At 32.1% G+C, this 18,007-nt stretch overlaps 3 protein-coding genes across 3 annotated transcripts; 2 read left to right on the forward strand and 1 right to left on the reverse strand.

The window, feature by feature from the left end:
• Positions 1-1,057: 1,057 nt before the first annotated feature.
• LOC114369774 (pentatricopeptide repeat-containing protein At3g23020-like) lies at positions 1,058-3,891 on the forward strand. The gene has a single exon (XM_028327026.1). The coding sequence runs from the start codon at positions 1,088-1,090 to the stop codon at positions 1,817-1,819; it is 732 nt and encodes a 243-aa protein (XP_028182827.1). The 5' UTR covers positions 1,058-1,087; the 3' UTR covers positions 1,820-3,891.
• On the forward strand, positions 1,825-3,898 carry LOC114369773 (pentatricopeptide repeat-containing protein At3g23020-like). The gene has a single exon (XM_028327025.1). It carries the CDS (start codon positions 1,856-1,858, stop codon positions 3,533-3,535), a length of 1,680 nt encoding a protein of 559 aa, XP_028182826.1. The 5' UTR covers positions 1,825-1,855; the 3' UTR covers positions 3,536-3,898.
• A 616-nt stretch (positions 3,899-4,514) lies between these two features.
• Positions 4,515-9,112, reverse strand: LOC114372382 (chaperonin CPN60-2, mitochondrial-like). Its single transcript, XM_028329900.1, has 18 exons — positions 8,949-9,112; positions 8,645-8,669; positions 8,392-8,523; positions 8,009-8,168; positions 7,726-7,901; positions 7,510-7,605; positions 7,129-7,233; positions 6,897-6,983; positions 6,732-6,821; positions 6,569-6,649; positions 6,413-6,481; positions 6,090-6,167; positions 5,873-5,968; positions 5,669-5,768; positions 5,482-5,585; positions 5,175-5,280; positions 4,987-5,065; positions 4,515-4,900 (listed from the first exon to the last, which is right to left on the reverse strand). Exons 1-18 carry the CDS (start codon positions 8,984-8,986, stop codon positions 4,789-4,791), a joined length of 1,734 nt encoding a protein of 577 aa, XP_028185701.1. The 5' UTR covers positions 8,987-9,112; the 3' UTR covers positions 4,515-4,788.
• Between the last annotated feature and the right edge of the window lie 8,895 nt (positions 9,113-18,007).

Here is an 18,007-nt window from a genome sequence, read left to right on the forward strand (position 1 = left end):
TATACAAGGGAAATTGAATGAAAGAATCTAACAGTAGTTTACGGGACCAACTACGAAGTGGAGGTTAGTCGAATCCAAATAGTAAAATAAGTTTCTAACATGATGCAAACACACGTTAAAGTCGCCTAAAAATAAAATAATTAAAACTTATTCTTTAAGTTCATAAAAAAATATATTGTTAGTATTTATAAACTATAAGGGCCTCATTGACAAAAAGACCACTTATGTTACTTAAAATATCCAACATATTTAAAGTAAAAAGTATCTTATAAAAATTATTTTAAGTCTCACTTATTATTTAATTGTTCCTTTTTAACATACTAAATAATTATTTGTTAGCAATGTTGATTTAAATGACATTGACTTTGATCTATTTAAATAAAATATTAAATTTGAACTAACGGATATTAGTTAAGAACAAAATTAGTGATATTTTATACCAATAAGATACTAAAAAAAATAATTTTCATTTTTTCAATTTTTTACCAAACATGCTAATAGCTTTGGATTATCATTATTATAGCTAATTAATATAAATTTAATAAAGGTTAAATTTTACGTTTTATCTTTAAATTGTTTGAGAATTTTTAAGAAGATTCCTCAACTAAAAGGAAATTCTTTACAATAAGTAAGTTTAGTGTTAGAGTATTTTATTTATAAAAAAATACTAGAAAAAATTGACATTTTTGTAATTAAAAAAAATATATTTTCTCACACTAAACTTACTAATTCAGATATTATCTATATTTTAAAAATGAGTAAAAAACAGTTAAAATAAAAAATAAATTAACAAATAATAAAATAGGATTTTTATTATATCTATACAAATTTGTAAAAATAAAATGACATTTTTTATAATTAATAATGAAAAAAATAGCAGAAAAACCAGCAATTACCAAAACCAAACAGAAAAATCCAAATGGCTTCAAAACAATCCAGTTTCACCCCACTCCACCACACAGTCTTCCCTGTAACTGAAAAACCAAAACCCGCAGCAAATTAACAAACCTAAACATCTCATGTCGTGTTTTGCCGAGTAACGCTGAAGTAACTTACCACTCAAGTGTTCTTCTTTCTGTTCGTAGAAATGTTCGTGAAGCTGCAACTCTTGTACCCCCATACACCCCTCCTCGCAAACGCAAACGCAAACGCAAACGCAAACGCGTTTCTTCTGCCAGAGAAAACCGAACAAGTCTCCCCCACACGCAGAAAACAAATACTCCCTCTTCATAATGGCACCGTTAAGCAAGAGACCCATTCGAAGAAACGCCGTCCGGAGAAGAATCCCGAAGAGGGTGTTCCCAGAAAGAGCAAACCGGAGAAGTCGCACACCAAGTGTTCGACGAAACGCGTCTCTTATGGTGGATGCATTCCGGCGATTTTAGAAGCATTGGACGCAGTTCTCGGTGTGGACGAGGCTCTTGGGCCGTGGGAGGAGAGGCTTAGCAACAAGGAGAGGAGCATCATTTTGAAGGAGCAGCTGAGGTGGGACAGAGCTTTGGAGATTTTCGAGTGGTTCAACAAAAAGGGTCATGAATTGAACACGATTCATTACAACATCATGCTGAGGAGCCTTGGCAGGGCCCGTCAGTGGAGGCGCGTGGAGAGTTTGTGGAATGAGATGAATGCTAGAGGCATTGCTGCCACCTGTTCCACTTATGGAACTTTGATTGATGTTTATAGCAAAGGAGGGCGCAGAGACGATGCGCTTTCTTGGCTCGACATGATGTTGGGACAAGGGGTGCAGCCTGATGAGGTTACTATGGTGATTGTGGTTCAGTTGTACAAGAAGGCAGGAGAGTTTCAGAAAGCTGAGTAGTTTTTCAAAAAGTGGTCATTGGGTAATGATAACGCAATGGCTACTCTGGAATTGGATGAGAGGGTTGTGTGTGCTAATGCTTCTTTTGGCTCGCATACTTATAACACCTTGATTGATACGTATGGAAAGGCTGGTCAACTGAAAGAGGCATCTGAGACTTTTGCGAAGATGCTTAAACAAGGCGTGGCACCAACCACGGTGACATTCAATACGATGATTAACATTTGTGGAAACCATGGACAGTTAGAGGAAGTAAGTTTGCTTGTCCGGAAAATGGAAGAACTTCGATGCTCGCCGAACACAAGGACATATAATATTCTAATCTCTCTTTATGCTAAGCATGATGATATAGGCATGGCAACAAAGTATTTTGAAATAATGAAGGAGGCCTGCCTTGAGCCTGATCTTGTGAGTTACCGTACTCTTTTGTATGCATACTCAATAAGGAAAATGGTTGGTGAAGCAGAAGAGCTTGTAAAGGAGATGGATGAGAGGAGGCTTGAAATTGATCAATATACCCAGTCTGCTTTGACTAGGATGTACATAAAAGCTGGAATGCTTGATCAGTCCTTGTTATGGTTTCTGAGGTTTCATGTAGCTGGCAATATGACATCTGAGTGCTATGCTGCCAGCATTGATGCATATGGGGAGCATGGGCATACATTGGAAGCCGAGAAAGTCTTCATTTGGAGCCAAAAACAGAAGAATCTCAGTGTCCTTGAGTTCAATGTGATGATTAAAGCTTATGGCATAGGGAAATGCTATGAGAAGGCATGTCAATTGTTTGATAGTATGGAGCAACATGGTGTAGTTGCAGACAGATGCAGCTATACTTCTCTCATACAAATTTTGACCACTTCTGACCAGCCGCATATGGCCAAACCATATCTGAAAAAAATGCAGGAGGCAGGATTAGTAAGTGATTGCATCCCATACTGTGTTGTGATTTGCAGCTTTGCAAAATTAGGCCAATTGGAAATGGCTGAAGATATATACTGGGAAATGATTAGGCATGGTGTGCAGCCTGATGTTATAGTTTACAGCATATTAATCAATGTTTTCTCTGATGCTGGAAGGGTTAAAGAAGCCATCAGTTATGTTGACGAAATGAAGAAAGCTGGCTTGCCAGGGAATACAGTTATATATAATTCATTGATCAAGTTGTATGCAAAAATTGACAACCTGGAAAAAGCACAAGAAGCATACAAGTTGCTTCAATTATCAGAAGAAGGTCCTAATGTATATTCTTCAAACTGTATGATTGATCTTTATGTTAAGCAATCTATGGTTGGCCAAGCAAAACAGATATTTGATACCTTAAAGAAAAATGGAGGTGCAAATGAATTTACATTTGCAATGATGCTATGCTTGTATAAGAAAATTGAAAGGTTTGATGAAGCCATTCAAATTGCAAAACAGATAAGAAAATTGGGACCCTTGACAGAGTTAAGTTATAACAATGTGCTTGACCTGTATGCTATTGCTGGGAGACCCAAGGAAGCAATAGAGACTTTTAAGGAAATGGTAAGAGCTTCCATTCAAGTTAATGATTGTAGTCTTAGATCACTTGGAAATCTTTTGTTGAGATATGGAGTATCAAGGCTGGCTGTTGGCAAATTAGAAGCATTGGTGAAAAAGGATGCTTCCAACGGTTTGCAGGAATGGATGTTAGCACTCTCAAGTGTGCTTGAAGTAGATGATTATGATCATGACTAGATATATCCTCTGCAATCAAGCATGCAAAGTTCAGTTGATTGTTTAAATGACACTGCGTTAAAGTTGTGAGAATAGACAAACAACTTTTGAACGTGATCTATTCTATGTAAACCTTGCAAAGTTGCAATATGACTATGGACTGAGGTATGAGGATCACCTTGTACTTTTTGCCAAATACGGAGCAAAGAAATTCTGAAGCCGAGACTTTGAACTGATGCAGCGAGACAGAATCCAAGCATAAATCTTTTAAATTTGGTTGGACCTAAGTGTAAATTGAAAGATAAAAGTGTACTTTATGAAACCCTATGTTGTATAAATTTTTCTGTATTTAATGTAAATATAAATTTCCTTTTTCAGAATGAACGTGAAGATCAAGATCGTATGCTCAGATTGACTAAACCATGTTTTGCTAAATCATAGTCATATTCCTCTTTTGAACTATGATTAATTATGCATTCAACTCTAACACTTTGTTTGCATTTGTGGAAATAGAAACGAAGTATAGGAGAGAATCCTTTTAATCATTTTTATGATAAAGCTGTTCGTAGAATTTTAATTTTGAAACACTTTATCTATCTCAAGTATATTGAGTTCAAAAAAGAAAGTATAATGTATATTATAAATTTATAACTATCAGCTCTTTGTTTTGATCTTTATATATTTTAAAGAGAAAACGGGAAATTCGAAATGTGTTTATAATATTACCGAATTATACTGTTCAATCGAGATCCTATATTAAAGATCATAATTGACGAAAATGCTTTTTGCAAAGTAAAATTTTGTTTGAAAAGAAGTAAAAACACATCCACTTTTGAGCTTTAATAAATTTATATCAGAACACGTTTAACCACTCAGCTTTTTTATGAATATTTTTTACTATTCAAATTAAAAAACGTTATTTTAAACATCTTGTAGTTTTTCTTGCAACAAAAAGTTATTTAAATAAAAAAGTTTACAATGTTAGAAAAGGACTTCAATCTGTTGAAATTATTAAGGAGAGCCGTCTTTCAATTGACAACTTTAGAATGGAACAGTGTTAATAATTTGGAATCTGAAAATTGTTTCAGACGTTCCTTAATGTCATTGCAACAACAATAGCAAATTTTCCTCCCAAGATCTCTTATCTCTCACTATGATTACATTGATGCCTTCTGTCAATAAATAAGAAGAAAAAAAAGGCAAAATAGTGGTGAAACACCACCCCAATCTACGTCCATTTAAAGGGAGCAAGATTCATCAGGGGAAATAGCCCCTTAATAATCCATGCCACCCATACCACCCATGCCACCCATGGCAGGAACATCTTTATCGTCCTTTGGGAGTTCAGACACAATAGCTTCAGTTGTTGTCATCAAAGATGACACACTGCAAGAGAAAAATATTGATAAGCAAAGCTACATAAAACAAACCAAATACATCAATATCTAACGGCAAGTTTCCCAACATCCTACCTGGCTGCATCAACCAAGGCGGTCCTAATAACCTTCAATGGATCAATGATTCCAGCTTTAACCATATCAACATATTCACCTGATTACAAAGCAGGGAAAACAATTGGCAGCAGAATCAATAACAATGAAATGGCTATATCTTTTGACAGAAGTAAGCACATCCGCAAAAAGCAACCAAGAACCCTTACCTTTGGCTGCATCATATCCAAGATCAGGATCATTCTGTTCCAATAGTTTACCAACAACAACAGCACCCTCAACTCCGGCATTTGAAGCAATTGTGTGCACAGGAGTCTGCATTGTTCGTCAGAACAGGTAGTAAAAAGGGTTAGTTAAACCATACCAGGTCTCAAGGCAAATAAAGCTCAAAATATTGCAGAATGAGGCCTGAAGGGAATAAGGGATGAGAGAGAGAAAAATCTGTGGAGTAGTGACCTACCAGAAACAATGCTATGGATAATCTAAAATGAAAATCAGCAAAAGAAAAACACTAACCTTCAAAGCATTTTGGATGATCTGGACCCCTATCTTTTGATCAAAGTTAGCAGTTTGAAGCTTATCCAACTCACTTGATGCATAGAGAAGAGCAACACCACCACCTGCACAAAGCACAACACATCAAATTTGATTGAACAACATAGAATTAGAACTAAGCATACAACTGCCAGTGCTAATAATCTACCTGGTACTATGCCCTCCTCTACAGCTGCCTTGGTTGCATTTAAGGCATCTGTCACTCTATCCTTCTTCTCACCAACTTCAGCCTCACTGGCTCCTCCAATCTGCAAAAGTAAGGTTTCAGATGTTAATTTTATCATGACAAAACCATATGATGAAGCACCAGATAAAACTTAACAGCAAGCAAGGTAAACTCAAATAAACAAACCTTCAGTACTGCAACACCCCCAGAAAGCTTGGCTAATCTTTCCTGTAACTTTTCCTTGTCATAATCTGAAGTGCTATTTTCAATTGCTGATCTAATCTGCTTGTTAAAATTCATCACAAGAAACAAGTAAAAAACATCAATAAGTATCAGTACATGAAACAGAATACACCAACAATGGTAGAATAAAAATTAATAATAGTGGAAGATTCAAACAGACCTGCTCACTTCTTTCTTCAATTGCTTTCTTATCACCAGCTCCATCAAGGATGACAGTGTCATCCTTAGAAATTGTTATCTAAAACATACAGAACCTTATTCAGTTTTCTAAATCATTTAACCTTGAAAATAGTATGGGCATAGAATAGAGAAATTTAATGACACTTTCTTTAAAAAGCTTAAACACAAGTAGTTGCTCCAGGAGAAAAGTCAGCATCCTATACCAAAACTATGAAATGAACATTGAAAAAAAAAGAAAAAGTACTAAAGCTCTATCCCTGCATTCAAATTCAAATGCTACAGCAAATTAAGCTAAAAGGCTACCTTCTTGCAAGAGCCAAACACCTCCAGATCTACTTTTTCAAGATTCAAGCCAAGCTCTTCAGTGATAAGCTAGATAAATACCAAAAATGTATCATTCACAAGTTTGTAAGATGGAATATTTAATACAGTAGTAACCTCAGCAAACAGAAAACTTACTTGACCTCCTGTAAGAACAGCAAGATCCTGGAGACCAGATTTACGGTTTTCACCAAAACCAGGAGCTTTGATGGCACATACCTAAAGGACAGAAAAATCAACGATCCAAAAATTTAATGCGCCTAAGAACTAAAATGTAAAACTACAGATAGGCAAAACCAACCTTGATTCCAGCACGAAGTTTATTTAGAATAAGAGTTGCAAGGGCATCACTTTCCACATCCTCAGCGACAATCAGTAAAGGCCTTTGTCTCTGGCAATAAAGAAGTGTTAGCCCATACCAATATTTAAAAAGTCAGTGCAAAATAAAGTGAATGGCATTGCTCACCTTCAAAGCCAACTCTAATACTTTAACAATAGCATTTATGCTTGAGATTTTCTTTTCATGGATTATAATGAGAGGATCCTCAAGTTCCTGTTGGCACAAAGTCATTACATGGTTACACATAATATATCAGAAATTAACATAAAAAGGACTCACTACCAAGGTAAATTCTAGATAGTATTATCCAGAAAGATTTCTAATGATGTGAAGTAGGAGATGTAAAGTGAGATCATACACATTTCTGGTTCTTCTGGTTTGTTATGAAATATGGAGAAATGTATCCCCTGTCGAGCTTCATTCCTTCCACAACTTCCAACTCATTGTACAATGTCTTACCATCCTGAAACAGTTTATAAAAGTTAGGCCCTAGCATATTCATATTGATAAATGCACGGCATAATTCAAACCACAGACCCCTTTGGAGGAGGCAACGAGGATGAATGGAAAAGGCTTAATATGGATGGCTGAAATGGAATTTAAAATCATAAAGGGGAAATATACCGTACATTATAAGGAGATAAAAAATTACAAAAAAGAAACTGTCCCCAGGAAGAGGAAAACATTGTAAAACCAAAAGAAAGGATTTTTTTTACAAGATGAACAAATAATAACTTACTGAGATCGTGATGACACCCTCTTTGCCAACTTTCTCCATAGCTTTTGCAATTAACTCACCAATTTCCCTCTCCCCATTGGCAGATATTGTTCCAACCTATCACCACATTTATCAATTGCAGCTTTGTTAATACTATGGTTCAAAATCATTCTCGTTGATTCCAATCTCCTGCAATATGCCAGTAGTGGCTCCAACAAAAAAGGAAGATTCACAAACCTGGGCAATTTCTTCAGAAGTGCTAATCATCCGTGCTCTGCTTTTCAGATTTGTCACCACAGTATCAACAGCCATATTTATACCTCGTCTCAGGTCCATCGCATTCATTCCAGCTGCAACTGATTTACACCCTTCCGTAAATATTGCTTTAGTGAGAATTGTAGCACAAGTGGTTCCTGCCAATTAGAATGTTCCCTCATTATTACCATTTGTTTAATAACAAAGTAGTCAATGCTGAAGATTTAACAATAAAGTATAACCCAGTACGGATATAATGGCTTACCGTCACCAGCCACATCATTGGTAGCATTGGCAACCTGCTTTACGAGACTGGCACCGATGTTCTTGACTTTATCCTTGAATTCAATGCTCTTAGCAACGGTTACTCCATCTTTTGTCACTTTGGGTGCTCCAAAACTTTGCTCAATAACCACATTACGTCCCTATAAAAACACCAATTTAACAATAACAATCGTGATCAACACCAATCAAAATGAAGGGACTACTATTGATATGTTTCAAGCCTGGATCCAAAAGACATTCTCTCCCCTTAGAAAACCGAATAAATAAATGATTGATAAAAACACAGGTGCCACACTTTGCCAAAGATATCTTTCACCAGCAGACATAACAAGAAAAGAAACTATCAGGCATCAGCTTGGTTACCTTAGGGCCCATGGTTACTTTGACGGCATCGGCGAGCTCTTCAACACCCTTAAGCATCAAAGCCCGGGCCTCCACACCAAACTTAATGTCTTTGGCAGCATAATTCCTGTTCCAACTGACCCTACTTCCAATCTATGCAATGCAAAAAAAACTCACCATCATCATAAAGAACAGAGATTACAAGTAAAAGAGATCTCATTAATCTCAAAACAATTTGAACAAAAAAAATGTCATTATAAGAATGGTGTTTCACCTGTTGAGTGCTGCTCCTAGCAATTCTGCAACCAAAAGAACAAAAATTTACAGTCAAAAGCATTGAAGACAATGAGATATTATAGCATAAAGCACCACAAATAGGAAACCAACATGACTGGATCTATCTCGGATACAACCCCCCAAAACCCTAAAAAAAAAAATTGATCCATACTCGGGCATTGTTTCAGCGACCCAGAAGAGCAGTTGCGGAAAATAGAAAGAAAAAACAAAAAAAAAAAAGAGAGGAAGGAAGCTGGAGGGAGTAGTAGAGAAGGCAACACTGGCATTGGAGAGTTACTTACCTAGCTTTGGAGGCGAGGGAGGTTGCAAAGCGGTACATGATTGGTGTGAAGAACTGAAGAAGAAGTTGTTGCAGACTGCAGATACAGATTAATGCAGAGGGAAAACGCTTCACGCTTCCTTTTCAAGGGAAATGAAAGGAAGGCTCTAGAAGAAGCACCTTCTAGGGTTTAGGGTTTTATGTTCCAAACTCCAAAGGTTTTTATTTTTGTTTTATTTATTTTATTATTTCCTTTTGAGGATTGACGTGCCTATCTTCCCAACCAACACTCTTGATTTTTTTTTTCATTGTGTTTAATGGTATTTGGATATATCAAATATCAATTTTTTAATTCTTAAAAAAATCATAATAACTAAGATAATTGTTTAATGTTTAAATTTTTTCAAAAAAATATCTTGCATGGTTTATGCTGATTTATTAGTTGATGATGCTAAAACACTCATGTAAATTTTGAGAAAGACAAACATGATCTATTTTGACGATTATGTTACAATTGCAAAATATATTTATTAAGAATTCTAAATCACTTTAATTATATTAATTTTAAAAATTGACATTATTGTTACATGTAATTATTTTAAAGAAATATAGAGAGATGTTAAGATAAAAAAAATAATAATTTGTGAATAAAAATTAAATGAGATTATCCACTCTTATCATTGTCAAAAATAGACTTAAACACAATTTTAATTCTTATGTTTTGCTGAATCCGTAAAATTATAATAAATTGGCAAAAGTATAAAGACATAGAGAAAACAATGTACGATTCTTTAAAGTTAAGTGCACAAATACTATTAAATTATAGAAATTTATAAAAAAAAATATTTTTTTTGGTGTACATAGGAATTAAAATACTAGTTATGTTAAATTTTGATGCTCTAAATTTTTTTTATTATGTTCATTTTATATTACCATTTATTTAATGAGAAGATAGGTTATATGCTAATGCATCTGTGTGTATTACATATTGCTGAATTCACAATTATATTATGATGGTGCTGCATGATGATGAAGTTAGAGTGGCATGAATGTTTGTGGCTCACAACAATGCATGTGGAGGTGGTGGGTTTGGTGTGGTGTGGAGGCATTGGATGTGGCAGTGGTGGTGTTTGGGTGGAGGTGGAGTGCATTGGTCATGAAAGTTTGGAAGAGAGGCAATTAGGGTTTTGTTTGAATTAGGAAATTTTGGAGGTGCACCAAACAAAAAATGTAGTGCATTAAGCAAATTGGGCTGATACAAAACTTTCGGCCTAGGTGACCACTTATACAAGACCATTGTTTTCTGCATCTCATTTTTTACTTTCTACACCCCACAGGAATCTTTAAAGAAATGAAAATGAAGAAATATGTCCTTCATTATCTATTACTCACCAATAGACACCTCTTGCGTCTTTTTATAATAATACTAACTAGCATTTTTGCTTGATGTCGTGGGAATGGAAGCCATAATACAAAGATAATCCAAAAATACAATTTAAAATACCTGTGGTGAAAATAAATATTTTGAAATAGGTATTCCAAAATATAGTTTTGGATTACCTATGTATTACGCAATATCTATCTAGGAACAAGACATCTACAAATATATTTTAGAATATTACAAGCAAATAATTTATTACAGGTATTATGATTATCCATCTGAAGCCATAAAATACATAATTGAGACTCTTAAAAACCATGTACAACGGAATTCTAACACCTCCCAAGAAAGAATCCTCATATTCTTGCATCCTCCAAACATAATAACCCTCTTTTTCCCTTCCTTGAACCCCAAATTAACCTACACATTCTGCTTATCTTCTCATGGAATAACGCTTCAGTTCAATTAAAATTTAAGAGTGTCCTTAGCAAGATCCTAATTCTTGGGTCGATTAAGTCTGACCGCATTAATTATGCTTTTAATCAAGAGTTTCTTGTTTAGTACGAATTAGGTACGTGAGTTTTTTAATCGTTAGACCTTAATATAAAAAGAAAAAGACTTTAAGTAACGTCATGATATGGCCATCACAGTCTGCAGACTGCAGCTGATATTTACCCTCTGACCGTGAGTTAATTTGTAATCTTTCTGATTGGTCAAAATTCAATTAAAAATAGAGTAAGTTCATTCTAAAAAAACCTTAACATGTTTTTATCTCAAAGAGTGAGATAGAAAGAGAAGTGTGATAAATGATACCAAAAGTAAGAGTTGAAAAAAAAAAGAATCTTAAAAAAGCGTGCAAAATTTTATTTTTTCTAATAAGTGTGCAGGAAATTTGTGTTTAAGTTTATTTTTTCAAATTTTGATTTCTTAGGTTTTCTAATTTGGTTCCTTTAAGATATTTTATTTATTTTTAATTTCTGTATATTTAAAATTTTTAATTTAATTCTTATATATACAAACTTATGAGAATTGTAAATGAAAATTTTAAAATTTTAAAGGATTAAACTTGAAAAAATGTAAAGTTATATGAACTAAAAAATAAATAAAATATCTTGCAAGATCAAAATTAAAAAAAATAAAGAAATTACAGATACTAAAATGAAGAAAATGAATGGATCAAAAATAAATAAAAAATCTAAAGGTCAAATATATCCATAAAGAGAGAGATAAACGTTAGGTTCTTGTCTTGGAAGGTTAAAAAAAGAAAAAAAAAAAAAAGAAGAGAAAAACATTGATGTTGGAAATCCTACTTAAGGTTCCGGCGAGCTCTCTTGTGTAATTCAGACACGTTTGTAAATCATGGAATTCCTTAATCTCTGTTGTCAGTCATTCCTAGATAGAAGGGTGTGTTGAATGTCCCACGTAGCAGGTTGTCATGAGAAAAAATGAGACATATTGTAGGGTTGAGTTAAGCTCATGAAAAATTCACTCTATAACAATTTCTCATCCTACAAAATCAATGTTCCAAAAATGTGGTAGCTAGCTACACTATGGATGTCAATTTCCATATTCTAGGTTCCTGCAATGGCCTATTGTGCCTCTATGATACTCATAAACTTTACATCACCTTGTCACTTGTGTCATAATCCATGAGAGTTTGATAATTATTATATTATTTTTATAATTTGATATAAAATATAATTTTTATTATTTAACTGTTGAATTATATTTACATATTATCAAAATTATTTGTGTTAAATTTTATCAAAATTGAACAATAAGTAAATAATCAAATGATGCATATTTTTGTATATTTTAAAATATTTGTATTATGTCAATTTTAATTTATACGAACGAGATAGTAAATGATTTTGGATTAATATAAAATTTTGTATATATGATTTATGTTAAATAAACTTTCAATCCAACAATGAGTTTTAAAAAAATATTATCTAATTAAAAATTATAAAATAATATAATAATTGTTAAAGTTATACCATTATAATTTGATCTCTCATTTCATTTTATTTTATATATATATATATATATATATATATATATATATATATATATAGATTTTATCAAAAAGGATCATACTATTAGTTCCATGCCTAATCAAAATAACTAACTTGTCATTAGCAAGTGTAATTCAAGCGTGAATTGGAAGTGTAGGGGGAAAAGGCTATTTTGTTCAATATCTTTTTACAATTATCTGTTTGGAGTTTTCTTTTGCCTTAAAAATAAATAAATAAATTACCTTGTGGGAGTGGGGTGTTTCATTTTCGTAAATTAGCATTAGTCAAGTCAACGGAAGTTTCGATATCTCTTCCTTTGTATAATTAATAATAATAATTATTGCATAAAATTAAAGTACAACAGTAATTTCTCTATTCTTCTGGAGGAGAAAGTTTTTAATTGAAGAGCAGAAAGTTCATTCGTTTTGAAATACTATTTTTGATATGCTTGAAAAACACTCCCATATGCTAACATTACAATGCAATATCTTGAAGATTTTATTTTGGACCTTTCTTATGGGTTGGCTTATGTCATGTTAAAAACTGCATCTCGGGTTAGAATTATACCTTCGGACCTTTAATATAAGAATTTAGTTTTTCATTAGTATATAGATAAAGATTAAAGAAATATAATATGAAATAATTAAGAGATGATTTTTTTCTAGTTAAAAAGATAATATACGAAATGTACCTCCAAAAAAAAATTGAAGACACACATTATGTATTCTGATTTATAATATAATTTACATTTGAATATATTTATAGTAAAATCAAGTTAGTAATAAAATTTAGTATATTTTTTATTTTATCCAAAAGTTATATAAAATTATTTTAACTGAAAATTAATTCATAAACGTGATATAAATATGTAAAAAATTACTTAAAATCATGATATTTCAATGTAATTCTGAAGAATCTAACCTAAAACAAAACGCACTAAGCCTAAATATCTCAATTATCCCTAGAAGACATTGATTTTTGATAATATAAAAACCTTGGAGCATAATTTTTATGTAGAGTTAGATTTCATACTGTCAATTAACTAAAAATTATCGTTAATAAAATTGTGCAAGGGTCAAATAACAAAATGCTAGCCATGCATTTGCCTTCGTTTCAGTGATGGAGGAAAAAAAAACTAAATTGGCTACACAACTGTTTCCATTTATTAAAAAAAATCCATTTATTGTTTCCATAACCTGTTTTTCGCAGACAACAGACATGTGGAAATTTTTTCGGTTTGATTGGAGAACTACAAGAGAGGGCAATGAAAGAGACTTTGGAAACTTTGAGAGTGATAGAAAAGGAAAATGGGCTTGGTGAAAAGAAATTCATGGGTGGCAACACAATTGGCATGGGTTGCACATACTTTGGTGGCCATGGGAGATGTGATTGGAGTCAAGTTCATCACAGCTGATACCTTTCCTCACCTTCACTCTTGGATGGTGAATTTCTTGGAAATTCCTGTTATAAATAACAATCTCCCACCTCATGAGCTAGCAGTTGAGTACTTCAGAGAAAAGAGGCAGATGTTTCTTGCAATGGTTACACCAGCTTGTCACCACCCCCACTAGGAATTTTGCATTCATATATATATATATATATATATATATATATATATATATATATATATATATATATATATGTTTGGCTTTTGAATTTGATGGATTTTCCTTTAGATTAACATTATTTAATTAAAATTTTGAATTATTAATATTTGTTATTCAACTTTTGATGTGAAAAATATGTAATGATAGACGGATTAGAATGAGACAGTTGGACCTCAGATTTTTGATCCAGTCATATAGTCATATTCTATAAATAGAAGTAATTCCCTTTTTGTCACTCAAAAATTTTGTCGACAGCTCTAAAGTTTAAGACTTTGGGATTTCTATGATCGTGATGTAAACAGTCTTAAATTTAGTTGTGAAATTTGGAAAATGATACTGCTATTATTTATATATATATATATATATATATATATATATATATATATATATATATATATATATATATATATATATATATATATATATATATATATATATATATATATATATATATATAATCAGTCAATTTTCCAAGGAATGAGTGTTGAAGATAATGCCTAATTTCAAATCATTTTTCAAGAGTTGGGATGTAAGATTATTAGAGAACATTGGTAGTAGCTTGAATCTTGAATCGAAGGGTCATTACTGTGGTAATAATTACAACTTTATGTTTATTCTGGTTAGCCATAACCCATAAGCTAGCTAGCATTTAAATGTTAAAGTAACTCCATTTTTTCCACATGTTTTTTTCTAAATTTTTTTTATTACAAAAACAAAAGATGATTTGGTCATAAAAAATGATTTACTATTTTTTAGTAATTAAATTCTTTAAAATTTTTATTTTTAATTCTGAATTTACTAATCAACATTCTTAACTAGTTTTTTTCCTAACTCTTATATAGTCCCTTAACTTTGACGGAAAAAAGTTAAAGACTAAAATCAGTAAAAAAAAATAATAATATAGAAACTAATAACAATTTTCTTAAAAAGTTTAGATACTAAAAATATAGTAAATCCAAATTTATATGAATGAATTAATTAAAAATTTGAAAGAAAACAATTTACGATGCTATCATTGAAGAATGCGTAGCATAGACATGTTAGGCATGCCTTGGATCGTTTTGAAGAAAATAACAAAAAACTACAAACATAATTTCATATTGTGTTTCACGATCAACATTGTTAGATTTAAATATGTAGACAAATAATGTTATAATATATGATGGCGTAGGGTTCATGCATTTGCCTCTACATATATATTTGTACCAGGAAGATTTTAAATAAGAAATAGATTCTGTTTCCTCCGAGACAAAACTATCATATTCGTTCAAGATTGAAAGAGGTATATATGCTGAAGAAAAAGATTAGTTTGGTGCATGTATAATTCATTTTATTTTAAGGAAATATTTGTTTTTAATTTTTTCTGATAAAATAGAAAAGATTATTACTCAATTAATATTTTTTATCTGATATACATTTAAACTTCCTTTGTTTTTCTTTTTCACTTTTACTAAGGTGGTTTCTTGTTGTAAAATGATCTATCTTTTTCAATACCCTAACTGGTAATTAATAATTGTCCATAGTTTTAGAATATTTTGCTTGGAGAGGTTCATGAATCCTACAACAGAACGTATAGTGGAATACCAAAAGTAAAAGTGTGAGTGTGTGCGTTTCTCGACCAACCGTATAGGAGTAGTTACAATGTACTGATACCTTTTATGAAGCCCATGCCAATTTTCTTTTTTGGTGAAATCAAAGTTTGAGAGCTACGAGATTCTCTTACTCTTAAATAAAAGAAGGCGTGCTACAAGTTAATTTGTTAAAAATTGTAAGTGACATAACAATAAAGAACCACCAATAAGAATTGAATCCAAAATATGAGTGAATTATGAAACCGAATTTGATCTCAAATATGGTAATATAGGTTTGTAACTCTTTTAAGAAAAACATATGACTAATGTTTTAAAAGCCATCTTATAATATTTAACTTGTGACCCATTACAAAATTTTAATAGACTTAGGGTAGTTGTACAAGTTAACAAGCCAACATATCCTCATGTACCTTCTGCAAAAAAAAATAATACCATCATGTACCAATGCCACTCTCTCATACACTAGCACAAGTGTTATTGAAAAAGTCATACAAATATACTCTTTAAATAAAAGATGTGGATTAGCTAGAATATTTACTTAATTTTGACTTGATTATACGTTTGGTTGCACGGATGCTTGCATTGGAAAAAAATGGAATTAAATAACTATTCATTAAACCACTTAAAAACAATTAGCGAACTTCAATTATATTTAGAGTTTTACTCGTATTCCGCTGAAGCTGAAACTCTTGTACGTATACCATTTTAACAAATTGATGCTGAAATTGATTATATACATTGAAAGCGTGACTTTCAAAAAAAAGAAAAAGAAAGAAAACATTGAAAGCATAAAACGTTAAATACAGATGTAAGAATGATTTGTTCCTTCAATCAGATAAAGGAGAAGAGTTATGAAAAGGAGGAATTTATTAGGAGATCTTAGACTACCGACTAATTTTTTAATTACATATATTTAAGTTTTTCAATTTAAAAGAAAAAATTTAATAACACTTGATTATGTGTGTCATCTAGAGATTAGTTGGGACTATAGACTAAGTAGTCTAAGAGTACCAAATAATTTCTTCAACCAACGATGCATAAACATTTAAATACTCTTTGTTTCTTTAATATTTTATATTTTAAAATTTCATATTAATACAATAATACTATAATAATTAAATAAACGGTAGTATTGTATTGAATTTTCTGTTATTTATATTAACTTTTGAAATTTAATGTCCAATCTCAAAGAGTTGGTCAAGTAGAGGTTATTGGCTTAGGGCACCATCTACTCAGTCTTTCACACCATTGTTTTTTTATGAAATGTCTCATCGAGTGATGAAGTGCCAACCAAGCCACATCTTTATTCAATCAACTAGACAAACTGCAAGACCACCATGATCCTCAGTTTAGGCAGAGCTGATGTGGAAGAGGCTCATTTTTTTAATTAATCTGTTCTTGATTATCAATGCTGATGTACAAAACAAGGCAAGGAATAAAGAATCATGGTTTGATTTGGGAAAAGTTGACAGCTAACTAAAGCAAAATCAGATGCATGACCTCCTGTCCTGTTTATTTTACTAAGCAATTTTTAGTTCGTGGTATACATCACATTCTTTCCTGGTCAGAACCATGTGCATGGCTTATAAAGTAATTGAGAAAACAGCTACACCTATTGTAAATGGTATAAAGTGTGTTATTAAAAAGTTACATGAAGAGTGAAAGATGCCTAGAATCTGTCTCGCATATAAGCATTTTAAAAAATTGTGTTTACTTCCTAAGAGTGGTCTTGCCATGTGGCATGAAATAAATGGGATGGCTTAAGATTAGAGCAATGAATCACAATGTTGTGCAGTTCTAATCATTGTAGCCTCAAAAATGGAGGTGGATACTGCCATTAGCTTCTGGTGCACTTTCATTTTTTGCATCTACCACATGAACCGTTTTCAGTGTCTTTAAGCCATTCTCAAAAGACACTGTAGTGCGGGCTGAAAAGAAAATACATAAAGTGCATACTTTGCTGTGCTCACGCTCTTTAAGGATTTGTTTAATACTAGTCTTGGAAAAAGGTAGCAATGACTTCATCAAACTAACACAAAGGATATTGAAATTAAATCCTTGATAAATATAGTATTCGTGTATATATGATAATATAGAAAATAAGCCTTCGTTTCCACCACCAGAAAGGAAAAAAACAAATAACTAACCTTTGTTAATCAATTGCACCGCCAAACCTTTCAAAATTAGTGCATTCTAAGGAGAACAAATTATGTCGTTTGCCACCTCACTCGGTGATTAGAAAGACATTTCAACTTATATGGTATGGTTGACAAATAATTATATTCTTTAAGCATGTGGTCAGAAATGCAATCTCTAAGTTTATGTATATGAAAGAACATTTATTCAGAGAAAATAACTCAAATAAATATTAGTATCTCAAATGATTAGTCTATTTTTAGTTTTTTATCACGAGATATATCGGGTTTACCAGGAAAAAAAAGACATTTCATCAGTAGATCAGTGGATATCTATTATTATAAATTCAT

This window comes from Glycine soja, chromosome 10, assembly GCF_004193775.1.
Source record: "Glycine soja cultivar W05 chromosome 10, ASM419377v2, whole genome shotgun sequence".
Taxonomy (NCBI): domain Eukaryota; kingdom Viridiplantae; phylum Streptophyta; class Magnoliopsida; order Fabales; family Fabaceae; genus Glycine; species Glycine soja.

Bases quoted from the DNA above. Each gene is read 5' to 3' on its own strand.
- LOC114372382 (XM_028329900.1), bottom strand. From the start codon at position 8,986: ATGTACCGCTTTGCAACCTCCCTCGCCTCCAAAGCTAG. The intron at 6,984-7,128 runs GTATGATCTCAC...TTGTGCCAACAG, and splicing joins ACCAGAAGAACCAGAAATGT to GAACTTGAGGATCCTCTCAT. The intron at 5,281-5,481 runs GTTAGTGTTTTT...CGAACAATGCAG, and splicing joins TCATCCAAAATGCTTTGAAG to ACTCCTGTGCACACAATTGC.
- LOC114369774 (XM_028327026.1), top strand. From the start codon at position 1,088: ATGTTCGTGAAGCTGCAACTCTTGTACCCCCATACACCCCTCCTCGCA.
- LOC114369773 (XM_028327025.1), top strand. From the start codon at position 1,856: ATGGCTACTCTGGAATTGGATGAGAGGGTTGTGTGTGCTAATGCTTCT.